The sequence below is a fragment of the Drosophila santomea genome, chromosome 2L, assembly GCF_016746245.2.
Source record: "Drosophila santomea strain STO CAGO 1482 chromosome 2L, Prin_Dsan_1.1, whole genome shotgun sequence".
NCBI classification, from domain to species: domain Eukaryota; kingdom Metazoa; phylum Arthropoda; class Insecta; order Diptera; family Drosophilidae; genus Drosophila; species Drosophila santomea.
Window position 1 is genome coordinate 260,836 of NC_053016.2, and position 25,852 is coordinate 286,687.

General features: G+C 46.2%; 5 protein-coding genes across 15 annotated transcripts in view; 1 reads left to right on the forward strand and 4 right to left on the reverse strand.

The window, feature by feature from the left end:
• The window catches only part of LOC120443883 (chromodomain-helicase-DNA-binding protein 7), a 40,821-nt gene extending 36,599 nt beyond the window's left edge, over positions 1 to 4,222 (reverse strand). For 4 of the 9 annotated variants that reach the window (XM_039623294.2, XM_039623295.2, XM_039623296.2 and 1 more), the window contains exon 1: positions 4,129 to 4,219. The gene's annotated coding sequence lies outside the window, so the exon portion shown is untranslated. Of the gene's footprint in view, positions 1 to 4,128 lie in introns of all 9 variants that reach the window. The other 5 variants (XM_039623299.2, XM_039623300.2, XM_039623298.2 and 2 more) reach the window with 2 other exon arrangements.
• A 303-nt stretch (positions 4,223 to 4,525) lies between these two features.
• LOC120454234 (ribonuclease P protein subunit p30) lies at positions 4,526 to 5,760 on the reverse strand. Of its 2 annotated transcripts, none has more exons than XM_039639341.2 (5): positions 5,594 to 5,760; positions 5,342 to 5,529; positions 5,219 to 5,287; positions 4,892 to 5,166; positions 4,526 to 4,829 (listed from the first exon to the last, which is right to left on the reverse strand). In XM_039639341.2, the coding sequence occupies exons 1-5, from the start codon at positions 5,682 to 5,684 to the stop codon at positions 4,556 to 4,558; spliced, it is 897 nt and encodes a 298-aa protein (XP_039495275.1). In that variant the 5' UTR covers positions 5,685 to 5,760; the 3' UTR covers positions 4,526 to 4,555. The 2 variants fall into 2 exon arrangements, with proteins under 2 accessions (XP_039495275.1, XP_039495284.1); XM_039639350.2 differs by having other exon boundaries at positions 4,704 to 4,829; positions 4,887 to 5,166.
• A 203-nt stretch (positions 5,761 to 5,963) lies between these two features.
• LOC120454218 (tRNA-dihydrouridine(16/17) synthase [NAD(P)(+)]-like) lies at positions 5,964 to 25,844 on the reverse strand. Of its 2 annotated transcripts, none has more exons than XM_039639321.1 (5): positions 25,709 to 25,844; positions 7,349 to 7,790; positions 6,844 to 7,288; positions 6,603 to 6,768; positions 5,964 to 6,535 (listed from the first exon to the last, which is right to left on the reverse strand). In XM_039639321.1, exons 2-5 carry the CDS (start codon positions 7,770 to 7,772, stop codon positions 6,053 to 6,055), a joined length of 1,518 nt encoding a protein of 505 aa, XP_039495255.1. In that variant the 5' UTR covers positions 7,773 to 7,790; positions 25,709 to 25,844; the 3' UTR covers positions 5,964 to 6,052. The 2 variants fall into 2 exon arrangements, with proteins under 2 accessions (XP_039495255.1, XP_039495263.1); XM_039639329.2 differs by lacking the exon at positions 25,709 to 25,844 and adding an exon at positions 7,958 to 8,164.
• LOC120454182 lies at positions 14,081 to 21,570 on the reverse strand. The gene has a single exon (XM_039639264.2). The coding sequence runs from the start codon at positions 20,640 to 20,642 to the stop codon at positions 17,727 to 17,729; it is 2,916 nt and encodes a 971-aa protein (XP_039495198.1). The 5' UTR covers positions 20,643 to 21,570; the 3' UTR covers positions 14,081 to 17,726.
• LOC120454189 lies at positions 23,189 to 25,601 on the forward strand. Its single transcript, XM_039639277.2, has 3 exons — positions 23,189 to 23,482; positions 23,553 to 24,701; positions 24,756 to 25,601. Exons 1-3 carry the CDS (start codon positions 23,285 to 23,287, stop codon positions 25,407 to 25,409), a joined length of 2,001 nt encoding a protein of 666 aa, XP_039495211.1. The 5' UTR covers positions 23,189 to 23,284; the 3' UTR covers positions 25,410 to 25,601.
• Positions 25,845 to 25,852: the final 8 nt, after the last annotated feature.

The window sequence follows — 25,852 nt, forward strand, 5'->3', positions numbered from 1 at the left end:
CGACAAAGAAAAAACAAAAACGCAAAAGCAAAGCATAGCGTACGATAAAGAGCAAGCCAAAAGCAAAGCAAGTATATCACGTGCTGCGGTAGTAGATGGGAAGGGGGCAGACGGTTGAGTGGGGGGCCGTGTGCCGGCCTTTGGCGGCAGCGCTGTCGGCGTCGTAGCCGACGACGAAAAGCATGAAAGACAAACAAAAAGGAAAAGCGACTGAGAGACAAAGCGACAGAGCGACTGTTTCGTATAGAAAGAGAGTGGGCAACAGAGATTGCGATGAGCCAGCCAAAACAAAAAGTGCGAATAAGCCGAGAAGGCAGGGCACAAAATACTGAATAGATTAAAAAAGTCTAAAAAAAAAAAAAGCTAAGTACACATTTGATAAGTTACGGTAAAAATAATGTATCGCTTACATGAGCTTAGTTTCATATTAGGAATGGAAATTCGTACATATATAAATTAGATTTATATAGAAAGGTTCTAACCATTGACTATAATTCAAGTGCTAGTTTGGAATACCTTATTATCAGGACTTGGACCGACCAAGAAAACCACAAACGGCTGATGTTTCAACTTAATACATTTAGCAAAAGTTTTAAGTTTTCTATATTGTTGCACTCATGTTAACTAATAGTCTGCTTGTGAACTTTGAAGAATACAATAATTTCGAGTCGGGCAAGAAATTTGCGCCTTGCAATGGCTGTTGGGTGGTCATCAGATGTGAGAGATGGTAAGGGAAAACTCGCGAAACAAAGCGAAGCTAAGAAAAGACGGCGAATGACGGCGACAACATTACGGCGACAAGTACAAAACACGTATTATGCATGTGTGCCTGTGTGTGCGTGAGTTGGAGATTCGCATGATTCGTGCAAATTCGCCGCATAGTTGTTCCTGCTATTTTATTCACATTCGCATATCGTGATGCCTTTTGTTTGTACATGTGTATCTGAATCTGCATCTGTGTGTGCTTGTTGGCCTGGGTGTGCTGTATTTGTGAGTTGGGGTCGTCGTCGTTCATATGTTTGCCTTGTTGTTGCTGCCTGACGTTGTTTGGTCGGTTTTGATTCGGTGTTTTGGGATGGATGATATTATATGGTCGCTGGTCTCTGTCGCTGACTCTGCCCGGTTTTCCGTCCATCGTTCGGTTCTCTCGCCCGTCATCACTCTTCTTGTTGCGCTCGTCGCTCATTTTGATTGGATACAGGCGTACCTCAAAAGCCTGAACTGAACCTTACTAAAATTATAGCTACTGATTCTGCTACCGAGAGATTATCCTTCTGATAACAGTAAAAGATTTCTAGGGTCAACATGCACATGTTATTAATTTTTTGTAATTGCACAATACTTTTTTATATATTTTATTTATAATTTGATTTTATAAAACCTATTATCCATTATCCTACAATCTATTTTGCTTGTAGCCCAGTTCGAGATAGGAAAACTTTATTATAGTTTGCTTCAGATTTCTGCCCCTGTTGTTCTTCTCATTTGCACGTCACGTAAGTTATTTTTTTCGCCGAAGCCCGAACGAAAACAAGAACAACTGTAAGCAATGAGTGGAACTGCCCACTCGCCCCAACTTTAGCTTTATTCGCATATTAACGAGTGGGGGAGGGAAGGAGACGGCGAGAGGCGAGGTGTAAAGGGAGAAAACAGGCGTGTGACGTTTTTTCGCTGCTTTTTCTTCTTCGCCGAAAAGAGTTGATTGAAATTATTTCGCTGGCGTTTGTGTTTGTGACTTTTCGCTCAATTCGTTTATATGTCTGTGCTGCGTGTCTCGCTGAGTGTAAGTGTGTATCTGTTTTCGGTTGAAGATACATAATTATTTCTAAAAAGCATTTTCTGCCTGCCCATTGTTGTAAATCGCTCGCACTTTCACGAGTTCGTTTGGAGAGGTGTACTTAGATTAATAATTTATTTGAAAATAGTATTACTCACCGTTTTTCACTTATTTTGTGCTGCTAATCCATTTGACTTTATCTTGTTTATTATCGCAGGTTCTCACAATTTACAGTTCATTTGTACGGTTCACGTTGCTCTCTCTAGTTTTTTTTGTCCCGTTTTCTTTTGATATTTATTTTTCGGTTTGGTTTTTGGTCACGCAATCATTTCGGACGCAAGTTATCGATAGTTAAGCGCAACGAAATGACAGATGACGGCGAATAAAAGGGCAACAAGAAGCACAACAACAATGCTAATTCAAGTGTAGATACACATGCGAAATAATAATTGTAGCACAATTGCCGTTGCAAGAAGAAGACGCAATGGCGAAAACTACAAAAGCGCAACGGTTGCAATTGCGAGGCTGTTGCTTCTTCTTCCCGCGACCCGATCCCATCACCCTCATTCACTCACACAATCGCGCGGTAATTACAATTAAAAGTAGTTTTTTTTACAGCCGAAAAGAAACAAAGAAATCGATAGATATTGCTGGAAATGAGGGGAAAAATCTCTGCGTCTTGGTAATTGCACAAGTAAATAAAAAAAAAGAAAAAGGCGAAGATGGAATGGAAAAATGGGAAAAAATTGTTACAGCCGCCGAGTGGAAGAAGAAGAGACACACAACAGACGACGCGACGCGTCGAGAGCGGCGACAAGCGCATGAATTTTACGCTCTCTCATCAATTGCGCGTTTTAGCGGCGGTGTGTGTGTGTAAGAGCAGACCAACAGATTGAAAGCAGGAGGAGAGAGAGGCAGTGGGAGAGGCAGAGTGGCCCGGCTAGAAAAACGTGTGTCCAAGCACTGGCAACTGTGAATGTGTGTGTCGAGTCAGAAGTGAGCGAGTAGAGCGAGGAAGAATGGAGGCAGACAGATGAGTTGACACAGCGACCGAAGCAGAGCAAAAACCAATAAAAGAGGAAGAGCCGCAAATGGGGATACCGTTGCATATGTGCACTGTATCTATGTGAGTGCTACTTCAGACTATCAATATCGAAATATTGATGCCAGCTACAATGCAGCTTGGTCCAGGAAAACCAACACGAAAAAAAAATTAAATGTAGTCGAGTTTGTAATTGTTTTGTGGGATGATACAAATTTGTAGACTACAGGACACATGTTATCTGCAAAGAAACCGACTTTTTGAACCTGCCGTTTGTTTTTCTTGATATTTTTCACAATAAATTAGACCACAACTTTTTAAATAAAATTAGGTAAAAAATAAAAACGACAATTAATTTGCGTATATGATTTTCACTTCGGTGTGTCCCATCGCAATAATAACAAACTGTGAAAAGAGCAGCGAGAACGTCGACTGCGACGTTGGCAGAGCAACTGTAGCAGTGGCCATTATGGCAGATGGATAAATGCGCCGACGGGGCGTGGAGTGAGGGTGGGGAGAGGATAACGCAGATTGTCTCCTGCACAGGTGCAAAATGTGCGGCGCTGCATCTCCCGAATAATGTTGGCAACACTGCAGCGCAACGGGGCACAAATACATACACAAAATGTATGCTACGCGCGTTATGCGAAAAAAGTCCTAGTTAAAACAGCAACACTTTTTTTTTCGGTAAAAAGCGGGGGTAAAGAATATGGCGAACGGAAGCAGGAGAAAAGAAATCAAAAGACCAGCCATAATCAACGTGATAATTACACTCAAACAACATGATGAAGGCGAAAACGCAAACGAGCATCGCACACACACACACAAACTCCCCGATGATGTCCATTTTTAATTGTATTAGACGGTCGCCGCTCACATTTTTGCATTTGATTTTCGATGTTCTTCGGAAATTTCGCCATTAATTAATCGCACATACACATACTCGTACACATACACAGGCGCATAGAGAAATGCACTTGGAACTGCGGGGGAAAAAACAATTGAAATTGGACGTTGGCTGCTTTTCAGCTTTTCTTCGTCGTCTCGCGAAATACATTTCTTTTGCTTTGCCGTTTTTCTTTTCGTCTCGTCGCTTGTCTTCTTGCTCTTTTTGCTTTCTCTGTCTTACTCTCCGCTCTCCTCTTTGCACATTTTTTCCTTTCAAGTGTCTTGGTTTCGAGCACTTTTCAAATGCTAATTTCGCTTAAAATACGCTCAATTCCGTTCGGATTTGGTGCTTTTCCAGATGCCGGCACCCTGGCAAGCAATTTTCCGCAATTTTTTTCAATTAATTTGCACTTTTAATTACCGTTTAACGCAAAATTCTAGCAGCAAATTTCAAGACAACGCGACACACACATCAAAGACCTCCATTTTGTTTTGTTGTTGTACGCTAGAGCTGGGACGAAAATCGATGTTGCCAGAAATCCCGGATAACTGCCAATCGATGGATGTTCTGCAAGCATCGATATTATATTTTCAGTATCGCTACTAACATCAGTAACGACGTACCAATGTCAACAAACGGAAATTTTGACTATAAAAAAAAAGTAACCATTGTATACATTTAGACATTCTTATGTAGCTTAGGTAAAAATGTCGAAAACATTTTCCTGGACGCAAGGCACGTAGTAGCCTAGACCCAAACCCATTACGTTACGTCAGCCGGTTTCGGTATTCGGCGCGAAATCACAAAAAAAAACAAATTAAGCAGGCTGATTTTATTTAATTCTGGGCTACGCCACTTTTAATCGTTTAATAACATGCTCAGTTCCATCCTTGACTTCAAGTGCATCCGCTTCTCCAATTTGGCTTTCTAGACCCCTCATTTCGTCGTCTTCTGTGCTTAGCTCGTCCTCCGAGGTATCCGAAAATACTATGGGTCCGTTGCCCTTGACAAACATGATGGTTTTCCCCAGACGCCGCGACTCCGCCTTCAGAAAAAGTTGCCGGCAATGCCGATCCACGGCATTTTTTCCTTGGTCCTCTGAGAGGCCGAAGATAAAGGCCCTTAAAAAAGGAAGTACCGATTAGCTTTTAACTCAATGGGAATCCAGTTAGCTACACCTTACAAATTAGCAACATCGTAAGGACCTCGGAGCTGGAATTCGTGCGCCGCACCACTGCTGAAGATAATGTTCTTGGACTTTCCCTTGGTGCAGTAGTTTTGGGCGATCTTTATCATATCCTTTCTGTAATTCGAATCTGCGATGGATGGCGCGTATTTAATTTCGAAGAACATGCCCCGACGCACTGCCACCTGGTATGCTTTTCGGTTCACCAACAGTCGTGACCCAGCCGCAGGATCAAAGGTTATCAAGTCCCCATTGAAGGCGGTGCAGCAGTGCTTGGATTGAACTCGTTAAATGAAGATTGTAGGTGGAACTTAAGCGACTTACTGTCAGGGCGGCATCTGTTTTCGGCTGGCCAGCGATTAGATTGAACTTCCGCAGATTTTGGGAGACACTCTACAGCAACAAATAGAAATTAGCTTGCTTTCATCCATCATCAAGTGTTCCTACCATTGCATGGGCCACATTGACGTCCACGTAGAGAATGGTGATTCTCTGCAGGATCCTCAGCTTATCCTGGAACTCCCTACGCAGATGCTCCACCTTGTGGGGCTCCGGAAACATCTCGCTCCCCCGCTTACCGGCCTCCTTCTTGCTGTGGTCGAAACTCTGGTCAATGGCCACTGTTTTGTAGCCCGCTGCAATGAGTTTATCGCATGTTTTGGAAAACTTGTGTGAAGTCGTTTCTCAGTGGCTACTCACTTTCCACCAGCTCGTTGAGCAGGGCCCGCATCACCGAGTCATCCTTGCTGTATGGAATGCAAAAATCGTAGAACGGTTTTGTTTGCTCCATTTTCGGGTTTGTTTTGATTTTTGTGGCCAACAGCGTGCAACCGGTGCTTAGAGTGGCCAGCTCTCGCCAAAGCAAAGAAACGCCAAAGCAAAAACAAGACAAACGCGGTCACACTAACTTAGAGGCTGTTTTATTCTGATCTTTTTTATATAGAGAACTTTATAAACACAAATGTGATGTGGTTACCCCACAAATTGGCCTATTCAAACGTTGTGGTCAACCCATTTTGTGATCAATTGTAAGATTAAACACGCAAATTTGTAACAACAACAGAGGCGGTTCTTGAAACAAGCTATTTATTTATTCATTTTTATTCGCAGTCATGAAACAAAAACAAGGGAGGTGTTTCCTAAAGTGAATCTTTAAGGTCAGAGCGGCTCCCGCGCATCGGCGGGGGCTATCGTCAGGTCGTCGTCCGAGTTTCTGGACACGTCGTGCTCATCCTGCAGCGCTTGGCCATCCTCGAATAGCTTGGCCTTGGCTCGGCGGGATTTGATCAGGATGCCGTGGCCAGGACAATCGCGGTCGTTGTTGTAGCACCTGTCCTTGCAACACACGCGGCACAGCTGGAACTCGCACTTGGATCCCTGGGGATTGGCGCATTCCGAGCAGTATTCCAGGCGCCTTTCGTGCCGATGCTGGATCTGGGCATCCGTTTTGTTGGGTCTTCGCTGGCGCCTGCGCAGTTTCTTCATCCGCTTGCGGGAGATCTCCTTGCCGTCCTTGTCGAAGTACTGCCGCTTGGCTCTGTTGGGATCCTCAGCCTCGCGCACCTTCTCGGCAATCTTCTGGCGATGGGACTCGGGTGAGGCGCGTATGTAGGGTTGACATAGCCAGGGAGAAAGTGGCAGCTGTCGGAGATATTTGTGACTTATCAAACATTCCACTGTATTACAAAGATCCCTGCGAGTAACTTACGTCTTCTTCTGATCCGGCAGCCACTTGCTCTGGCTCGTATGGCACGTCGCCCTTGTGGAACGGTTCGTATTTCTGCCGCACCTGTTGCACGACGTTTTGGAATTGCACTAGCTGGTTTGCCGTGGCCAGGTATTGCCGTAGCTCGGAGTTCTGCCGGATATTCATACTACAAAAGGAAATAGGCACTTTAAAAACTAAGGCACTTTAAACTAAACTTAGTTTCGGTAGGGCAGAGCCTTACATGTGGTGGAAGAGCTTGAAGAGATGTCCTCGTATGAAGGAACTAGGGCACGGATAGAGCTGAACGAGCTCCAAGTACTCATGGGCCATTTGCCAGACGGGCGGTGAGACTCCTTGGAAGATAGCCGGATTGTGCAGATTGCCCTCGGCGCTCATTACGCCATCGACTCCCGTTTCGGCCAGGCAACGGTGTACGTCCTCCAGGCCCAGAATATTTCCGTTGGCCAGCATTGGAATCTTGACGTGCTGCCGCACACTCTTGATGTAGTTCCAATCGGCCACCCCGGTCAGTGGACCCTTCTGCTCTCTGGTCCTGCCGTGGACAGTGAGGAGCTGGCAGCCAGCGGCCTCCAGCATCTTGGCATACCTAATGGTCTTCTCGAGGTCCTCGAAGATGCGAATCTTGCAGGTCACAGGAATGGCTAGTTGTGCGTGCAGCGTACTCACTAGAGTGAAATAGCATTAGCTCCATGTGCAATCAGGAAAGCGGAGCCGTTTCTACTCACCAATCTCTGTCAGCAGCTCCCACTCGTCCTGCAGAAAGGACCCGTAGTGACCCCTCTTGGCAATGGCCTGGGGACAGCCCAAGTTGATGTCCACCGCATCGCAATGGTCCTGCGCCAGGAGGGCTGCATCCAGGATTTGCTGAGCATCGTTGCCGCAGAACTGGATGATCAGTGGCCTGTCCTCGGGACACGTCTGCAGAGCATCCTTGCGATACTTGGGATCTGTGGCAAAGAGGTTCGCATGGTACATGGGCGAGTAGCAGAGCTCGGCGCCATACCGCCGGCACAGCATTCGCCAGGCCAGCTCGCTCTGGTCCACCATGGGCGCCACTACATAGCGCGGCGATCCCAAGCGGGAGCGGTAGAAGTTGTAGCCTGTGGGCTTGCCAGGACTTTGGTCCGCGGCGTCGTCCTCGTTCACCATGGCGAGTTCAAATGAAATCTGGAAAAAAGGTGGAATGGATTAGCTCTAGGATTATTCGGAACTCTTGTGTTGGAACTTGGCAAGTCGATGAGAAAATTCACCCTGTGGCCAAACGACATTAGTCATCCTGCCGACGGGTTGATAGACACCAGCAATGCAGTCTAATATTGTGGCTCGTTGCTCACCGGTCAGCAGAGGGCTGAATTTCCCAAGGCACCCACGCATTTTCCCAACCAGCAGTAGCTAATTAGCGACGCATTAGCGGCGAAAGGGAGCGGCCGGCCGAGCGACTGGGAAAAGCCACGCACAGTTGGGCAAAGCCAAACAAATTTGCACTGAGCTCACACAGGACAAAAGGTCTCCCAAAGCCTACTAATTCCCTCGCTGACTTTATACTTTGTAAAATTAGATAAAATGTTGTTTTTAGATCTTCCCAGAATGGGACTTATGCATGAACCATCTGATAAGTTGGAAAATACTCTTTAAGTCTCGTTTTTTGCACCCATTTGTAATTTCACTTTCATTGCATCTGCAACTGCAATTGCAAATGCAACGCCTGCTGACTGCTTGCGTTTGCTCCAATTAAATTTCTTCAACGACTCCAGCGGCTTTTCTTTAATGCCTTTCCGTTTCGCTTTCGATTTTGGGCTTGGCCCAGGCAAAGAAGCGTGAAAATTGCGCTCTAAGTCAATGCACATCAAGAAAAGCAACAATTGCAAGCAACAATTACTACAGCCTTAACACACAACATACAACTTACAACAATGTGCACTAATTGAGTTATTCAAGTTGTGCATGCAACTCAAAACTGAAAAGTTTAAGCCCTTCTCTGCAGCAGTTTATCGGAATTTTCGGATTTCGTTGCATTGCATGTGTCCCCCACAAGAAACAGAAGTCTCAGATACCTAAGAAGGTGCAGCATGAGGTCGTAAGGCTCTGAATTTCCATTAATTTTAAATTACTTTGCATAATCCTACTCTCATTAAGCTGGGCAGAGGTAAAGTGAAGTAACTATGTGACTACCAGCTTGTATCCGCATAATCCGGCAGTCTGTTGGTGACGAAACGCACCTGCTTCTTTGTGCACCCGAAAACAAGTATCTCTGTATCTCCGGCTATCGTTGCACAATAAGTTGCTTAACTTGGCCCGATTGTAAGTTTACTTGCAGAATAGTCGACGAGCTCAGTGAAGAAGACAAACTTTTTGCATTGAAAGTTTACTGACCGGAAACGGCATGCAGTTTTATCAATGGCGAATGCCGATTCCCATCTATATGGTATTCTGGCCTTACTTCTGCCAGGACTTTTTTCTCCGACTTTTCCGACTTTTCCTGTTGCTCAGCTTTTTTCGCTGACAATGCACGGAGCCATTTCAAGGCAATGTCTGCAAGTAATTAAAGCTTCAATGGGCGGGAAACTGGGAAACTTTGCAGCCCCCGAAAGTAAATTGCATAAGAAGCGAACCGAACTAAAGTGCAGGCCCCAAAAAAGGGGCGTGGCTGCTGGATTCGTTATAATTACGCCCAAATTACAACCCAGCTACCAAATGAGACGTCCACGGGGTCCTCCAGCAGCTGGAAGGGAACTAGCAGCCGCAGCTCTGGGCTCTGTGCTCTGGCAATTAGGAACTTTTCCGTCAGCGGAAGGCGGCGATCAACCCAACTGCAACATGAACAAGTCCGCATGGGAGGGCGGAAAATTACATTTCTCTTTTATTATTTATTTCCATAGAGAGGCATTTGCTTTGAAATATGCTCCATTTCCAAATCTAGTCTTCGCCAAATACTTTCAGCTAACAATTCTTGTATATTCGTGATAGAACGATACTGAATGTATCTATTGAGCGATGATATTGGACAGTAGTCTTTTGCAGTGGGTGCCAAAGTATCTTGCAATCCCATCTAATCCACGTCCAGCGGGGCAACTTACATAACTGCCAGCCAGGCCCACAAATTCGGGTGGCTAGCCGCAGGGTGGCCAGAATCGCTGTGCGAAATGTGCAATTGCGGGGACCGCAGACAGTGGCACTTTGTTTTGCATCTGCCGGATTCGGGAGCGACCAATTGAATCAGCCGCCGACACTGGCAATCGCCGTTCAAATCTTTCGATTTCTGCGGCGCCGGGGCAGAGATAATTAATAATTTCCGCACCAATTAAGGCGGTCCAAGAGCCAGAGCAGTCTCGGCTTTCACTGGATACCCCAGAACCAGGTGCCGGCTCACCCGACCATAGCCACCATCAGCCCGCGGACACGCCTCCAAGCCGCACATTGCATGGAAGCCATGGTGGAAGCCAGCCAGCACCGGATCCTGGTCTTCCAAAAGTGGCCCTACCAACAAATTCGCAATGGGCAAAGGTGGTGGATTTATTCGGTATTAGCCTTGGTCTGACGCCATAAATAATGCAATGGTTTAGGAAAGGACACGCCAAGTATGAAATCCTGGGCACGGATCGAAAGATTCTAACTCCTTTTCTGCCAATGATGAAGATTGAACATCAGCTTGGCTATGATAAAAGTGCCGATGCCCCCAGTGGCCCCCTTCAACGCCTTCCATGATAAAATCGAGTGCCGAGGGCCACTCCAGACTGCAAACGAAGGAAGCTCGATAAGAAATGGGTATTGCGCAGAAATGTGAATGTGAATTAACTGGCTTGCCATTCAACGAGGCGTTTAATCCTTTCAACCAACAAAAATTGTTCAGGATGGAAAAGTGTAGAGTGGGTGACCTGCTGAGTTTACCATTTCAACTTTGCCATCATCTCCGCCTAATTCTTCCCTGTGGTTTTGTTTTTTCGTGGCTCCATCTACGTACGCCTACACTGCGAGAAAAGTGGTTCTGCTAAACCTTTGGTGTTTACTCATGCTCTGGACCGGAACATTCATAATCTCGCAGTCACTGACTTAGGAGCTACAGTTGATGTTTGGCTGCTGCGGCTTCTCCATTATGTGAATCTTACACTTTATTTGCTGGAAAATTCGAACCGCGACAAGCAAAAGGAAAAGGAAAAGCTAAAAGGGTCAGGGGGCAAGGAGACAAGCTCACTCGAAATGACGATGGCAGCTCCAAAATATGACCTCATTCCCACACGCAGACACACACTCCCTTGGTTTTTCACGAGTTTTCCTCGCACTACGAACACTGCGAAAATTAGCGAAAGAATAGAAAACCTCTATGACAAATACGAAGCAGCTGACAAGTTTATACACTCTACGCATGGCATTTTTAATGTTGCACGAGGAGTTACTTGAATATTCAAAAATAACTCTTTATTTACTTAGTCGTGGTTTGTTCATTTGATCTATTGGATCCGAGTCAAGTATTTATTTTGTATATGTGCATTGAGTAAGGGCAATGAAACTTCGGCTTCTCGAACTGCTGCTACTTTCCTTCGATTTCCGTGCTCAGCAGTGCAGTGAAATATCAAGTGGTCAAGAGTGGGTTGCAAAAATGGACGGGGACTCTGTTCGGTGTGGTCGATTTGAGCACAGGCTTCTCAGGGTCCTGTGGAAAACCTCCGCCCCATTCGACATGCAAGTGGGAACTCCCTGTGGCGTGATGGCAATCAAATTGGAAAATAAAAACTCTCTTAGCGTGCAGCCACAAAACGCAACAATATTTAAAACACACAACTAAATTTAAGGAGCAGCAGCATGGCAAGAACTGCGAAAATGAAATAAAAATCGTTCCTGGAATTTTTCTTTTAATGTGTTTGAAGTGATGAAAAGTGGTTAAAAACTTCCTGGTAGAATATGAACATGACCTAACTAAAAGAGGTATGGTTAAGCAAGGAAATCCGAAATATATTGCTTCGATCCATAATTGTATCCTGTTTTATTTTCGATACGACCTTAACTCGCCTATAAATAGTGGTTTAAACATGGACTGAAAACTTGTTTGTGTCACTGTGAAGTAAACGCACAATGGGTTAATGGGCGGACTTTTTTAGGTCCTTTAAGAAGCAAGGAGCATGTCCTTCACATTTGGAGTCCCGCAATGCATGTCTCGCATTTCTAGGCCGGGTCAAAGTCAGGGCAGCTGGTGGTCACACAAAAAAGGTGCCTAGATAACACATATATAATTAATCCAGAGTGAATGATTCAGGAGCTTCAAAAGTGATACACATATAATTGCGCTCAAGTGCACGCCCCTCGAGCTTCGTTCCTTGAGTCCACAATCCCTTCGCTGACGTAATAGGCCAGAGTAAGAGGCCGAAGTGAGACCGTTTCAAGGACACGCCGATGGCGATAGAGGGGCAAGGACTCGAGGAGATGTGGCGACAATTTGGCGTCTTCGGCTGGGCGTTTCCCCGCCTGCGAGGCACAACCGAAATGGGGGCAGGTTATGGATGCAGCGCCCTCAGCTTCGGATATGCACATATGGTGAGGTATGTTTGCTGGCACTGAATCTTTGGATCGGTCACAAAGGAGGCAGCTTCCTTTACTATTTCATCTTGGCTCGTAACCTTGCACATTGGTTTATTAATTGATTCTTAGGCGAATCAATTATTTCAGGTTGAGGGTTCCTTGACGCAGTTCCTCTTATTCCAGTCTCAAGAGTGGCACGGTCTTTAATTTGTTTTCACCCTCTCGATGATACAACTGATTGTCAGCCTCGAAATCAAGCTTGCACGGTAGAAAGACTTTCAAAATAGCAAAAACATGCTCAAAATATATGCTCTTTGTACATAGGAACTTGAGATGAGAAGCGACTGTGGGAAAGGAAGCGACTGTGGAGGAATCTGCAGTCACAAAATGGAAGGCTGTCAGTGGGCCTCGTCTGGTAAATGGTATGTGGTATATGGTATGAGGTATGTGGTATGTGGTATATGGTGTATGCTACAGGGTCTGTATACGAAGGATGCGGATGAGCCTAGACCGCGTGGCTGTGCACTTAATTATATTTGCAAGCCAGACGATGATGGTGACGCTGACGGTGACGAAGCCAAGCGAGGCCAAAAGACCAAATTGAACGTGAATTTTGTTGATTGACTTTCAGACTGGACGAAGTAGTCAAGAAGTTGGCATTGGCAAAGGAGTGCTTCTCAGAAGGAAATCAAGATCGAGTGAAAGAGGAGCACTGAATTTGACATTACTTATTAAAGAAATTCAAACACATGTCGGATACGAGCCATAAATACAACATTCGATCATAAAAGTTCGAAGGTCGCATAGTATTACCCTATTTCTATTACAAATGCCAAACGAAACTCACTTGAGTGGGTGCGCTAGACTAATTGATGTATTGTAGCTACTATTTTGCCCGCTGGTGTAGGCGCACTCACACACACACGTAGGCTAGCAAACTGAGATACTCCACAATGTTTTATCCTTGGGCACTTACAGATACACACTCCTTGTGTTTATCTGTTGCAAAGTGAGGAGCAAACAAACAAGCCTAATGACACGTAGCCATAAATCCCCGGTATTTTATTGCCAACGCGTTAAGCTCTGCGTCTGTGTGGGTTAGGAGGTGCCAAGGTGTGTGTGTGTGTGCGTGTGCGTGCGTGTGCGTGTGTGGCATGCGTTTGATTTGTTTTGGCGAGGCAAACACATGACACAGAAGACGGGCAGGAAACATAAAAAGGCTACAACAACTTACATTGTTAATTTACGTGCAAGTATATATTTGCATAAATAATAAAAGCAGAAAGCCAAAAGTGCAACTGCAGAGGAACCAAAAAAGAGATTTAAATACTATCTTTTCCACTTTGGTTATCGATTAATTATATAGGGGGAATATATTAAAACTTGGTCAATTTTCGGTCATAATAACTCACGAAGAAATGAATGATATTCACAAATTAATTTCATGACTAATTTTAGAGTTAGTATATGTGTCATGTGTTACTCTCATTTTTTGTATTTGAAAAGTAGTAAGCCACTTACAAAAACCAGAAAATCGCGCATACGCAGCGTGGACAATGGTGAGCAAACAAGGCTGTAAAAAGCGCCAAAGCGACTCTGCCAGTGCGAGTTAAAGAGCACGATGAAAGCGGGAAAATGAGTCAAAGCCCCTTGGAAGCCATACAAACTATTCGCCATTCGGCTGGCCTGGTAAATATTTAAAATACCCATGAAAGGGGGTCAACAGTCGCCTCTGAGCGACGACAATCAGCAATGATGAGCCACCCATCGCCGCCTGCTGGCCAATGATAGTTTTATAGACACCTTGTTGTTGCCACATTTTGTTTGCTGCCTGTCGTTTTTATTTCACTTCTTTCAGTGTGCTCTTTTTGCGCTTTAAACTTTGTTGGGGCGGCGCACTTTGAGAACTAACAAAATGAAAGCAACTTCATGTTATTTTCAATTGAACAATTTTTATTTTTCGTTTATGGTACAAAGCATAGTCACATAATTTATAGCGTACTTTCTGGGGCTATAATCCTCGCTTATTTCCTGCACCCTGCACATTTTATCAAAATATATATGTTTTTCATAATCGTGCTTAATTGGCCTGGCTAAATTATTATAATTATTGTTTTACTCTTCAATCTTTCATTTGTTTTCGTACATTCTTTTCCCCACTCCAGTCTCATAAACATTTCTTTTTTATGTTTTTGTTTGTCTGTTCTCTTTGATAATTTGTTTAAGCTTAGGTTACAGATGGAAATGAAACCCAGAAGGGATACAAAAAGTCATTAACCAAATTGAAAAGCATATTAGACGGGTCTGCAGAGCGGTCGGATACACATATGTCCTACCACTGTACCACGTTATGTCCTGAATATTCCACCTGGCTGATAATTCAACAAAAGAGCCGAGAGAAAAGAAGCCAGGAGAGAAGTTCGTTGAACCAACGAAAAGGGAAAAGCAAAGCAGCTGAAAATGTCATTGCAGGGCACAAGGCGAAACAAAAGGAGTGTGTGGGCCAAGTGGGCTGGGAGTTGGAGCCAACCTAACTACCATTGCTAATAGCAGTAAGGAAATGGTAAGCAGGGGCAGGAGGAGCAACTGTCTGTCGTGGTGAGCCTTCGCACCCAATTCAGGCCCAATCAATCATGATTCGTTTGTCCTACAGCCAACCGAAAAGTAAGGCCACTTTTCAGGGAAGGTGTTGCTCTTACACGTGAACAAATGGTTTAAAATTATATACAGGTTAATTATAACGTAAAATGGCGTAAACAAAGAAAACCATTAAGTTTTAACACAAAATAGCTTATCAATTAAATCCAATTTAATTTCCAGTGTTTCTCCTGCTGTCTGCCAGAAATGAAGAACGTTTTCGGCTTGCATGTCAGAAAAGCATAGACTCGGATGGCAGAGAATGTTTTATAATTGATGCACGGCCATCACCAGGACGACAACTACAACCAAAGCAGCAGGAGCATTGCTTTCGTTGCCATAGGGAAAGTCAGTCAAGTGGGAGCAGCCCCGCCCCCAATTTACCGAGAATATGCATACTTCTGCTTTATGTCTCGTAAACAAACTTCACCACCGGGAGCCAAACTGAAACCAAACTGCAGCCGAACCGAAAGTTCGAGGGTGTTGCCTGGCAGTCCGCGCTGCCACTTTTGGGGGCGTGGCAATAGCCAGAGGCTTGGGAGCAGGACACGAACAGGCAATTAAAGTCGAATATATTTTTATAAAAATAAATATCCGGTATATATCACCAGCATATACCCTTTAAAGCCGTTTCGAATTGGCGAATGGTATCGCCAAGTGCCATCAAATTTAACATTTTCGCACGCACACAAGCACACACAGAGCGCCCTGAAAAGTATGCAGCGGGTTTTGCTTACGGAAATAAACGGGGGAAATGGAAAAGATAGCAAAGTTGTTGCTCCAACTGTCTGTGCATTGAAAATCCACTTAGAGTCGCTGCATTATGTTATTTTGAGTCATTTGCCAAGCGTCTGTCCCTTGTCTCTTGTCACTAAAAACGAATAGACCGAAGCCACCTGCAAAATGCATGTCAGCCGCTGGAAGTCAAGTCTTCCTTTGGATTCGGGCTCAATGACACCCTACTAGCTTCTATCCCTCATCACCCGAATCCATGTAAGGTTACCTCCATGAGGCATCAACATTTGCAGGTGAGCCAACCCTTTTATTTGACTGCATTTCGCCGACAGGCGGACACAACTCAAATTCGTTAATTGGAAACAACACTATGAAGAGCGCCTCGGATATCGGGACAAATTCAGTTTATTACTATTACTTTAGTATCTTGAATATATTGAAAGGTCACAGCACTCCTTGCCAGTTTAAGAAAGTTCACCAAAGTTTAAGTTTGCGTGGAATAAAAGTAATTTGTAAAAGTAATAGCTAAGTAGGCAATTAGCGAATGTATATGAAATTGGTTCCAAAAAAGGAACAAAAAACTGAAAGTTTCGATTAAGGGTAACATATTGATCCAGAATGGCCACTAGACAAGAATACTAAGCGCACTGAAGCTCGACCTCCAACTCAACGCGCACGTTTTGCACTCAAAGCGAATCTTTTCCTAGCAATCCATCTATCTGAATCCACTGCCACTCCCACCTGCTCGGCTTCAGCCGGTTAAAAATGGACTTTTCCCGCTGTCAGTTTCAATAACAAGAACCATGCGACTGTCTGGCGCAATAAAGAGGAGGAGCACCACCTGAATCCCAGAGTGTCATGTGCGTAGTCGTTACGACTGTCTGTCTATCCCTGCTTTTAAGCCCTGATAACAGTTAGCAGTTAGCAGTCCGACTGACAACTGAGGAGGATGGGCTCATGCACTCATCCAATGCCGCTTTTGACGCGATTCCATTTCCCGGGTTCCTGTTCAATCCTGTCCCGTGTCTTGTTTTCCTGACTTGCGTCGCTTTAATTATTCAGCCTCGGAATATTTAATGGGCCGAGCGACAGTCGTCAAAATCAAGTAGAACAAGTAGACAATTGCCATCGTCGGTTTTTTGGCTGGGGTTTTCTCTGCACTTGAATTGAGATCGAATGAAAACATTTGCGTAACAATTTGGCAACATGCTGCAGTTGTGTCCTCGCCCTCGTCCCTTTTCCATCTGTTTGGCAGATACACGGCTACGCGGATTCAGATACAAACGAAGCTTCAGCTGCAGATACAATACGTAATAAGCTGACGCCTTCGCCTGCACGTTTTCCAAAATTAAAATCAATACCAGCGAAGGGGTGGGGCGGAAAATGAGTAGAGTCTCGAGCACATTCTGTTGCATATTTCATCAACTCAACTGCAAAGTCATTCAAAGGATGCGAAATACATGTTTAGTTTGAGTCAAATGTCATCAAAAGGGATTCAGTTGGCCAAACAGGAGCTTTCGAGAAATATGTATACAAAATGTCTTTCTAAAAACCGCTGGTCTAAAATTCTCATTAAGGTTTGTGAGAAAATATGTTAATGAAGCAACTTTAATGGAAAAAGAATAGTCTGTTGATTTTCTTAAAGAGTTGACATAAAATAATGATTTAATTTTGGAACTAAAATTACGATGGAAGTTCTAGAAATGTTCCAATTTTCATTTGACTAAGCAGCGAGGGACTATGATTAACCTTCTTAAAAGACTATCCCTACATTCGCAAGTAACGGATTAAAGTTAAACTGTATAAATAAATCCGGATATCAACTAATAACTTTGATACGTGATAGAACACCTAATATTCTGTATCGGCAATAAATCCCATGTGTTGTATTACCTTTCCAAGCCAGACTCATAATAAACCAAATATGCAATCGAAAAACTCAAACTAAGGAACTTCGACCAAAAGCGGTAATTAAGTTTGGCAATGAAACCGCATCGCATCAAAGGCAATTTCCTTCACTGGCCCCGACAGTTAACCACCCAATCCACTCCCTCACCCACTCTCCTCGTGCGTAATTGATTTTAGTTATGACTTTCAACGCTTATGTGCGGATTAATTGATTTCCGCAACTCCAACAGAACTGCTTGGATTGCGGGGGACTATGGCCTAGGGGGGACTAAAGCTAACCTAAGGACTACGAGAAACACACACTCGTTTCTAGGTGCTGCTCGAATTGGAGCTGAGGCTCTGCAGCGAACTGTTGGACGCGGTCTTCCTCAGCGTTTCGCCTGCTAAACTGCACAGGTTCTGGACTAGAAGTACCGAGGAGTTCGCAGATCCTGAGCTGCTATTGAGAATAGGCGAGGACATGGCTTTGGCCGGATTGGAGTTCGAGTTGGATAAATTCTGGTGGTGGTGCCTCAGGGGCTGCGGCGAGGTTGGATTCGAAAGGCCGGACTCGTGGATGGGCGACAGTGTGGGAGATCGTGTCCGCAAGAAGTGCTTTCGCCTCTGCCGGCGGTAGACATTCCCGAAACTGGGCAGCGTTCGACTGTTGGTCTGGCTGCTATGCTGACTGTGCTGCAAGTTGCTGGCGAACCCCAAGGTCTCTGCCAACTCCGCCAGCTCCTGGGAGGTCTGGTGCATTTTTCTCCTCGTGGGCGGTGGCAGGGCAGGCGGCAAGGTCAGCGTGTAGGTGGTCACGCTGTCGTCCCTTATCACGGATGTGGGCAGCAGCATCAGCTCCTTGTTGCCGCACGAAGGACTCGTGCTGGTGCTCAGATCGCTGCTCTCCAAGGAACTTCTGCTTGGCGAGCTTGCGGGCGGCGTTGGCGTGGCAGTGGAATTGGCATAGCCACGCCCGGCTGCCTGCAGTTGCAGCGGACGTATTTGATTTTGTTTGATGGCAGAGCCACCGATATTGTGGTGCTCTTTGGCAGCGATTCCATGGTGGGCCCCATGGCGACAGCGTGGCCTTCGATAGCGTCCCAGTAGACGCAGCATGTAGCGCAGACGGGAACTTCTCGGTGGCGTGGGAGTGGCTGTTGTCGCCTTCAGAGGGAGCTCCTGATCCAAGCCGCCGTTTAGCGTGCGTATAAACTGGATAGGCAGCTCCTGGGTGTTTAGCTTGGCTGCTGCTGCTGCTTCCTCGCTTTCGCGGAAAGTTAGGGCAGCGAGGAGGTCATTGGGCAAGTCGGGGCTATCGGGAACCGCGGCGCAGCAATTCCATTTCCTGCGCCACCGCTGATGCTTTGAGATATTTCCGGCTGCTGTGGCCGAGGCGGAGGAGCCGCCTGTTTGACTGGTCAGTGTGCGAGTGCTACTACTTCCGCCGGCGCTGCTCACAGCTCCTGAAGATCCTGTCCCTGGTCCTGATCCTCTTCTAAGACGGAAAGTGCAAAGGGTACACTGCTCGGTGTACTGCAGATACGTCGCTGGTCTTAGGTGACGCGGCTCGGCTGAGATCAACGATCCTTTGGCCAAGCTGACCCTGCGCTGCAGGGAACTAGCGGCAAAGCTAGAGCAACAGTGGAAGCTACTCAGCGTATCCGGCTCAACCTGGACTTGCGGAACTGCCTCCTCCAGCATCGAGCAAACGTAGATGGCCTGCCCGCTCTGGTGAAACTCCCTGGAGCTGGCACAGCAGTGCAACCGCAGGTTTTGCTCCGTCTGACCAACCGATTCCTGGGAGTGCTGGCTGGGATGTGGGGCACTGGAACAGCAGTAGAGCTGCTGACCTCCTGGTAAGGACTTGGACGGATTATGTGGCTCGGGCAACGAAGCCGAGAAGTGTACGTTTCCATTTTTGGGCGCTCCTACGCTGGGAGCTCCCTCCAGGAGCTGCTTGCTCTTGGCATCCTGGGCCTGACGGTGATTCCTTATGTATTCATAGGTGGTCAGTCCCAGGAACGAGATGTAAATGTGAAAGAAGCACAGGTGGAGCAGCAATCCCGCACTCACGGCGGCAAGCAGTCCCAGAACTCCCAGAAGAAAAAGGAAAATGGTTTCGTTGAGTCCGATTCCGGCCACTACTGGCTGCGATAGGGTGTGATTAGTGGGGCTAATCCCAGGCTGCGTTGTGCTTGCTTCTATGAGAGCTGTAAAATTCTCCAGAAGGGTGGGCAGTGTTGAGATGGTCATATTTTCCTGCTCCTCGTCCCAGGTTTCCTGATGCGCGTTCTCCTCCGAAGGGTGCTGCTCTATTAGCATCATGGTGCTGTTTCCCAGGCTCAGGGTGATGTTTATGTAGTCGCCGCTTTCGATTGGGTGGCTCGACTCCGTGGGGCACCAGTAGAAGCTCAACCACTCGGGCTGGACGTAGTAGAAGACGATTTGGGCCACCACGGCGGCCACGATGACCAGGGTGGCCACCACAGCGCTGACCACGCACATTAGGAAGGCCACATAGTTACGCGATCCGATGCAGTGGTTCAGCCACTTGCAGTGGTGATCAAACTTGCCCACGCACTTGTTGCACACGGAGCAGTGCTTGGTGCGGCTGGAGGAGGTCCGGATGTTGCACAGATGGCACCTTCCGTTTTCTATGACGTGACTGTGCTTCGACCGGTCAAACTCCGGGACAATCCGATCGTTGCGATGCACTCGCCGCAGCTCCTTGTCCGCAGGATCTGTGAGTAAGGCCGTCAGATGAGAGGCAATGTGCACCAGATAGAGTCCGGTGATCAGTCCGTAGAGTGGTCCTTGGATGCGGGCATGAAAGGCCGGAATGAGGACCCAGTAGCTAGCCACTCCAAACAGAAGGAGCACCAGCCAGCCAAAGAGCTGGAGAGGATGCAGTGGCAGCTGCAATCCGTGGAGGCGTCTACCCTTCCGGTGCTGGACATCAGCGATGTTACTCTGGTAGCTCACCACCTGCGACAGCCGGCACAAGTGGAGGGGTTTCTTATCTGGCTCACCGTTCACCTGGTCACCGAGAATAGTGTTTTCTGTGGAATGGGGCTCACTTCCCAGGGAATGGGGTTTTCTGACCGGAGAGACTACTCCCTTTGCGGGATTTTCGCTGTGCGACTCCGTCAAGCTGGCAGTGCTGATGGTTATGATGTGATCCGTCTCCGTCCCGACGCCGTAGGCTCCTTTGGATGCCGACTTTAGTCCAGCTGCTGTTGTGGACATTGTGCTATTGGGCCTGGAGAAGATGGCTCGGATGATGATGATGATGATGTGTGAATGATGAAAGGTCCTGCTTGACAGCTGCACATTACATTTAATGCTAAGCCACGCCCTCGACGAATGATGCAATCCAACAATGGGAGGAATTCATATAATTCCCTACCGATTTCCCAGCATGTTTTGATGGTTTGATTGCGGATTATAAACGCGTATTAGGCATCGTTAAACTGTTTCAAGTTGTTGCTTTAGAGTCCAATTCAACGTTGCTTTTTTATCGTCTTTCTTTTTGATTTGCTCTTCTTCACTTTGCCTAACTTTTAATATTACATCCTTCGATTGGCTTTTCTTTTACAGGCGCCGACCTTTTTTTATTAACAATCCGCTTCACTACGGCTTTTGTTGTTGATTTTGTGCTCTCCGTCACACACATACACACAGTTTTATAGTTATGCTTTCAAATCTTCCATTTGTTGTTGCGAAGTACAAATGGCGCAGTTAACGGTTCGTACGTATATTTATTTCCTTTTTTCGCTTTTACACTCAAGTACACTTTGTTGTTGTCGTCCCTGAGAGGGGGTGGTTACTCTGGCAGCGGGCGCAGAAAAACAGGATGTTCGCCACCCCCCTTTTTGCGGAATTCTCTCTACGGTTTTCCTTCTCGTTTTGCTATTTGTTTGTCTCCCACACATATACAGAGACAGGAGAGCGCAGGGAGGCAGGGGCGCAGGCACGCATGGACGTCCCGAGTTAAAATAACAGTAAAACAGGCGATGGCATTCGCGCTTACCGTTACTTGAGCGCACGAAAACGAACAACCGACTCCTTCGACCGACGCGACCAAACGAAACAACTCCACACAGAGTAAAAAACTTGGAAGCTCGTTTCGTCGACTTGAAACGAACAGTGCTGCCGCACTCAGAGAAATATCGACTTGAAGTGCCAAACTGAAACATTTAATGCTTCCATTAAATTCTAGTGAAACGTGCTCTTTTTTATAAAGGGATGAATTCCTTAAAGTCTCATAAGTTTTATGTAAAACATTATATTAATATTTTCAAGTAATATTTTTTTGAGTGCGTTTCATGTTCGAAACGGTTTGACGACCCTTTGGCATTGCTAAAGCAACCGAGAGTCGCTTATTTCTGTTGTCTAACAAAGAAAGCTGGGTTTAAAAACAGTTGCAAATGCGGATTAAAAAATTTTAATTTAACTAAAAGAAAATTTTGTAAAAATATTAATGTGCTTTAATTAGTTTTGGAGTCTGGCGAGTTACATTTGTAAACTGTAACGATGCAAGCTAGTGTTCCAAGCTCAAGCCCTCTCTCGTGGTTCGAAGTCGCTCTCAAACACCGAGCCGAAAGCTTCGGCTGATTGAAAACGGAAAGCCCCCCGTTGAACGACGACGCTTTTCAATCTCAGTGGCAAGCAACCAGATGAGGGTGAAAGAGAGAGTTAAGACAGCTGTGTGCTGTTTTGCCGGTACCGTTATTCGGATGAAAGTTATGAGTGGGGGTGGGTTTTCATTGGAGGGGCATTAAACTAAAGGCCACCCACACTCAATATTGTGGCAACAAAAACTGTATAAAGTAATTTTGTTTAAACTATTTAGAAGAGTTTACTTCGCAAGTCAAAAGCCAAGACATATTGTTCATAACTTGCATAAGATAGCTTGACAGCCGACCACTTGTTATATTACTACTGTTTATAAAGACTACTAGATAAAGCACTACTTTTGAATCAAAAAAAATTTCTAGCTATTTATCCGAACGACTCACGCAGCCATCCCTTGGGACCCATATACCCATAAAAAGGAGGAAGTAACTATTTTGAAACGCAAAAGGGACAGAGGAACAAGGAGAACCACTGGCAATTGGCACGCACCTTTCATTTTGCCGCAAGAGTTTCCCTGTTTTGGGATGCCAGCATCATTTTTTATTTACTCCATCGACGGGGGAGCGGAAAGTAAAAGGGGGTGTCCCCAGGTGTTAGATGAGATGGAAAGCACACTCGAGAGAATATTTGGAGCACGTGCTGCAGCAAGTACATTTCAGCACTTGATGTGATTTTATTTACATGGAAGATGCACGACGACAAGTGAGAGTCGGTGTGGGTGGGTGTCCTCTTCCAAGGAAAGCCCCACGCAGACTTGCCGGCGCCTGACCAAACGATTGGTAAATATTTATGCCCGAGATGCCCGCAATCTAAAATCACCCACAGACGAGAAACTGGGTCACCGGTCGCAAAAAGCGGGTGGAACACAAGCCCGGATGGAGACATCGGAATATTAAGAAATGATGGCTAGCCGGGGATTTATGTAAGCCAAACTAACGCCCGGGAATCTGCTGGAGCCAAAGTAATGACGGCTACGATCCCGATGAGGCCTCCTAAGATGGGCGCACAGACTCATTCAGATAGCCATAAAACTGAAAGAAATGCACGGATACACTTGGTTGCTAAAGAATATATATATATGTACATTATATATAAAATCTCCATTACTACGTTGCAAACTTTCGACTAAAGTCAATAGTAGGCGGCTGCATTATATTTAATGAGGCACTACTCGAAATTAGTTTTCCTGAAACGCTCAGAGAATAAATGTTAAACACAATCAACTTGGGGCACATAAAGTTCAAAGCGTCAAGATGATTGATATTTTGTCGCTACCGCGGCGGAATAAGGTGTCCGGGAACCCGGCCCTGCTGAAGATGATCTCCTACAAGACTGGACTACCCATCAACAGTCTGCCCGGATGGGAGCTGATTCCCCTCAACTGCAAACTGCCCATGCTCAAGTGTCCCGGCAATCAGGTCATATTCTCCAAGAACAAGATCGGCCAGGACGTAAGTGCAGCCAGTAGAAATTAGCTAGAACATTATAGCATAAAATATATATATCATAAATTTACTTCAGTTCAAGAGCGGCAAACAGGAGTTCGAGTGCTCCGTCACCGAGCACATCCCGGAGTACAATCCGCTACACGACTCCAACCTGAAGACGTTCTACTCCAACGAGCGCAATCTGAAGCGGTTGAGGGAGAACGGTGAGATAACGCAGGACAACGATGTCATCTGCAACCTGAAGGACTTCAATCAGCATCGCCAGGAGCTGCACAAGTCGCAGTTGTACTACATTTTACAGGCATACAAGCGGCGCGAGTCGGAGCAATATGATCGAATGCTGATCGCCAACGCGGAGTCCATCACCAAGAAGGATCACCAGAATCTCGCAGCCCGCCACCAGTGCACCGAGGAGGTACTCGCCAGAAAGAAACTACAGGAGCAGGAGCGCCACGAAAGGAAGGTCCATCTGCTGAATATCACATACGAGAAGTTTAAACGCTTGGAGAACCTGGCCTCCATGCAGAATATGTTGCTGGAGCACCGCAAGATGCTCACCAACATGCGTGTAGCTGCCCACATCAGCATGTGCCAGGATCTGATGAGAAAGCTGTTGATCAAGCAAAAGAAGCTCTTCCAGTTCAAGAAGGATCGGTTCAACAAAAACATGCGGATCCTAAGGAAGCAGACGCTGGTGAAGAACACCGAGCACCAGATTCAGTCGTGGAGGAAGCGACTCGATGAGCGAATTGCCAATCAGCGCAGGATCGAATACCTCCTACAGGAGGTGGAAAAAGAGCGAGCGGCATTCATCGACAGGCACAAGGCTCATTACAGGGAAAAGTGGCAACGCATTCAGGACGAGATTAAGGAAAGAGCCCAAAAGGCTGTCGCTGCTCGTCAACCCAAGAGGAAGCGCCGCAAGAAGAAGAAGTCGATACTGCAGGAGCGGAAGCCATCCTTCTGCGATGAGTACCAGGCCACCTTTGAGGGATTGCTAGACAGTGACCTGTGCTACGCCTTGAATGCAGCCATTGCCATGGAGGGGCAGACCGCCCTCAGCTTCGCACCAGACGACCCCATCTACAAGGCGGCACAGTACATACTGGACTACATCATTTCTGGATTAAACGAAGATCTCAGCGAGGACGAGTGCGCCTTGCAGGTGCTGATCTCGCGCATTAAGGACTTTGTCTGCGATGCAAAGAAATACGTGCATTACGTAAGTGTTACTTGCAGTTCCTCCTGGCAAACCCATAATTTGTTCCTCTTACAGAAAGCCTATCAGATCATTGGATTCGCCAGGGACCACAAAGCCATGGAAGTGCCGCCGTCGATGATCAAGCAGCCCAAGAACCACTCGCGCGCCTCCCACGTGTCGTTTAGCGGCGTGGCCAGCACCATTGGCGTGGGCAGCTACGAGATTCATCCGTTCGTGGACATCCGTCCGTGCAGCGAACGTCGGCCCACTCCGGCGGGATCATTGGCCTCACTGGTGGTCAGCCAGATCGGGGAACAGGTTATACAGGACAAGGTGCGCCTGCCGCATCTAAATCGCAACCAGATTGTGTTCATAGAGAACTACCTGGTGAAGTTCAAGCGGGATCTACTGGTGGGTCTGGACAAGCTGGTCTTTGCAGCGATTCAGTGCCACTTCGAAAACCGTATGATGGAGGTTCGCGAGGAGCTCCTGCTGCTGGACAGGAGCTATTTGTTCGACCAGATTGCCAGGGGCATCCTCAGCTATGCGGTTAACCCGCTCAACTATCAGTCAGTGCTAAAGCTGGCCGTGAGCGTCCTGTCCTGTGAAATCATCTGGGAGCTGCAGCAGACGATGCTCAAGCCTGGCATCGATCCCCGGGGCCAGAATCACCCAGTGTCCTGCGGCACCGAGCAGGAACGCGAGGCCCTGGCCCTCTGCATACCCTAGGTTCCTGTCAAGCGGACAGGAGAAGCAGAATTGCATCTTAAGCGGAATACCTTAGCTCTTGCGCGATGTAGCCCTAAAAAATTACTTGTATATTAAGTTTCCGAGGCACTGAGGTATATTCACTTTTGAAAGGATGTCCTAAATTTATGTACTGTGCTTTCTTGTTCGTTTAAAATGCTTTGTTATAAATAAGTTGCGTGTATCTTTTTAAAATCAGACACCTGTGTCCTTTGGTAAGAAACTCAGTGCTCATGCGGTTTGTTTGCGGAAAACGAATAAAGTTAAGTAAATGCACTCACCCTTGTCACTGCTCAAAATATTTTCACTTCGTTTCATATGTTTTTGCTAGTAAACACTATTAATTTGATTTTTATTTAAAAGCGTGGAAGCAACAGCTTGCAAAACACAGTGCCAGGGGTGGATAGGCTTATACATTTCGATAA

Coding starts and splice junctions, on each gene's coding strand:
- LOC120454234 (XM_039639341.2), bottom strand. CDS start 5,684: ATGGAGCAAACAAAACCGTTCTACGATTTTTGCATTCCATACAGCAAG. Junction 5,288..5,341: donor TCAATGTGGCCCATGCAATG/GTAGGAACACTT, acceptor TTGTTGCTGTAG/AGTGTCTCCCAAAATCTGCG. Junction 5,167..5,218: donor AAACAGATGCCGCCCTGACA/GTAAGTCGCTTA, acceptor GTTCAATCCAAG/CACTGCTGCACCGCCTTCAA.
- LOC120454218 (XM_039639321.1), bottom strand. CDS start 7,772: ATGGTGAACGAGGACGACGCCGCGGACCAAAGTCCTGGCAAGCCCACA. Junction 6,769..6,843: donor TTCAAGCTCTTCCACCACAT/GTAAGGCTCTGC, acceptor TTCCTTTTGTAG/TATGAATATCCGGCAGAACT. Junction 6,536..6,602: donor CTGCCGGATCAGAAGAAGAC/GTAAGTTACTCG, acceptor TATCTCCGACAG/CTGCCACTTTCTCCCTGGCT.
- LOC120454182 (XM_039639264.2), bottom strand. CDS start 20,642: ATGTCCACAACAGCAGCTGGACTAAAGTCGGCATCCAAAGGAGCCTAC.
- LOC120454189 (XM_039639277.2), top strand. CDS start 23,285: ATGATTGATATTTTGTCGCTACCGCGGCGGAATAAGGTGTCCGGGAAC. Junction 23,483..23,552: donor AGAACAAGATCGGCCAGGAC/GTAAGTGCAGCC, acceptor AATTTACTTCAG/TTCAAGAGCGGCAAACAGGA. Junction 24,702..24,755: donor CAAAGAAATACGTGCATTAC/GTAAGTGTTACT, acceptor TTCCTCTTACAG/AAAGCCTATCAGATCATTGG.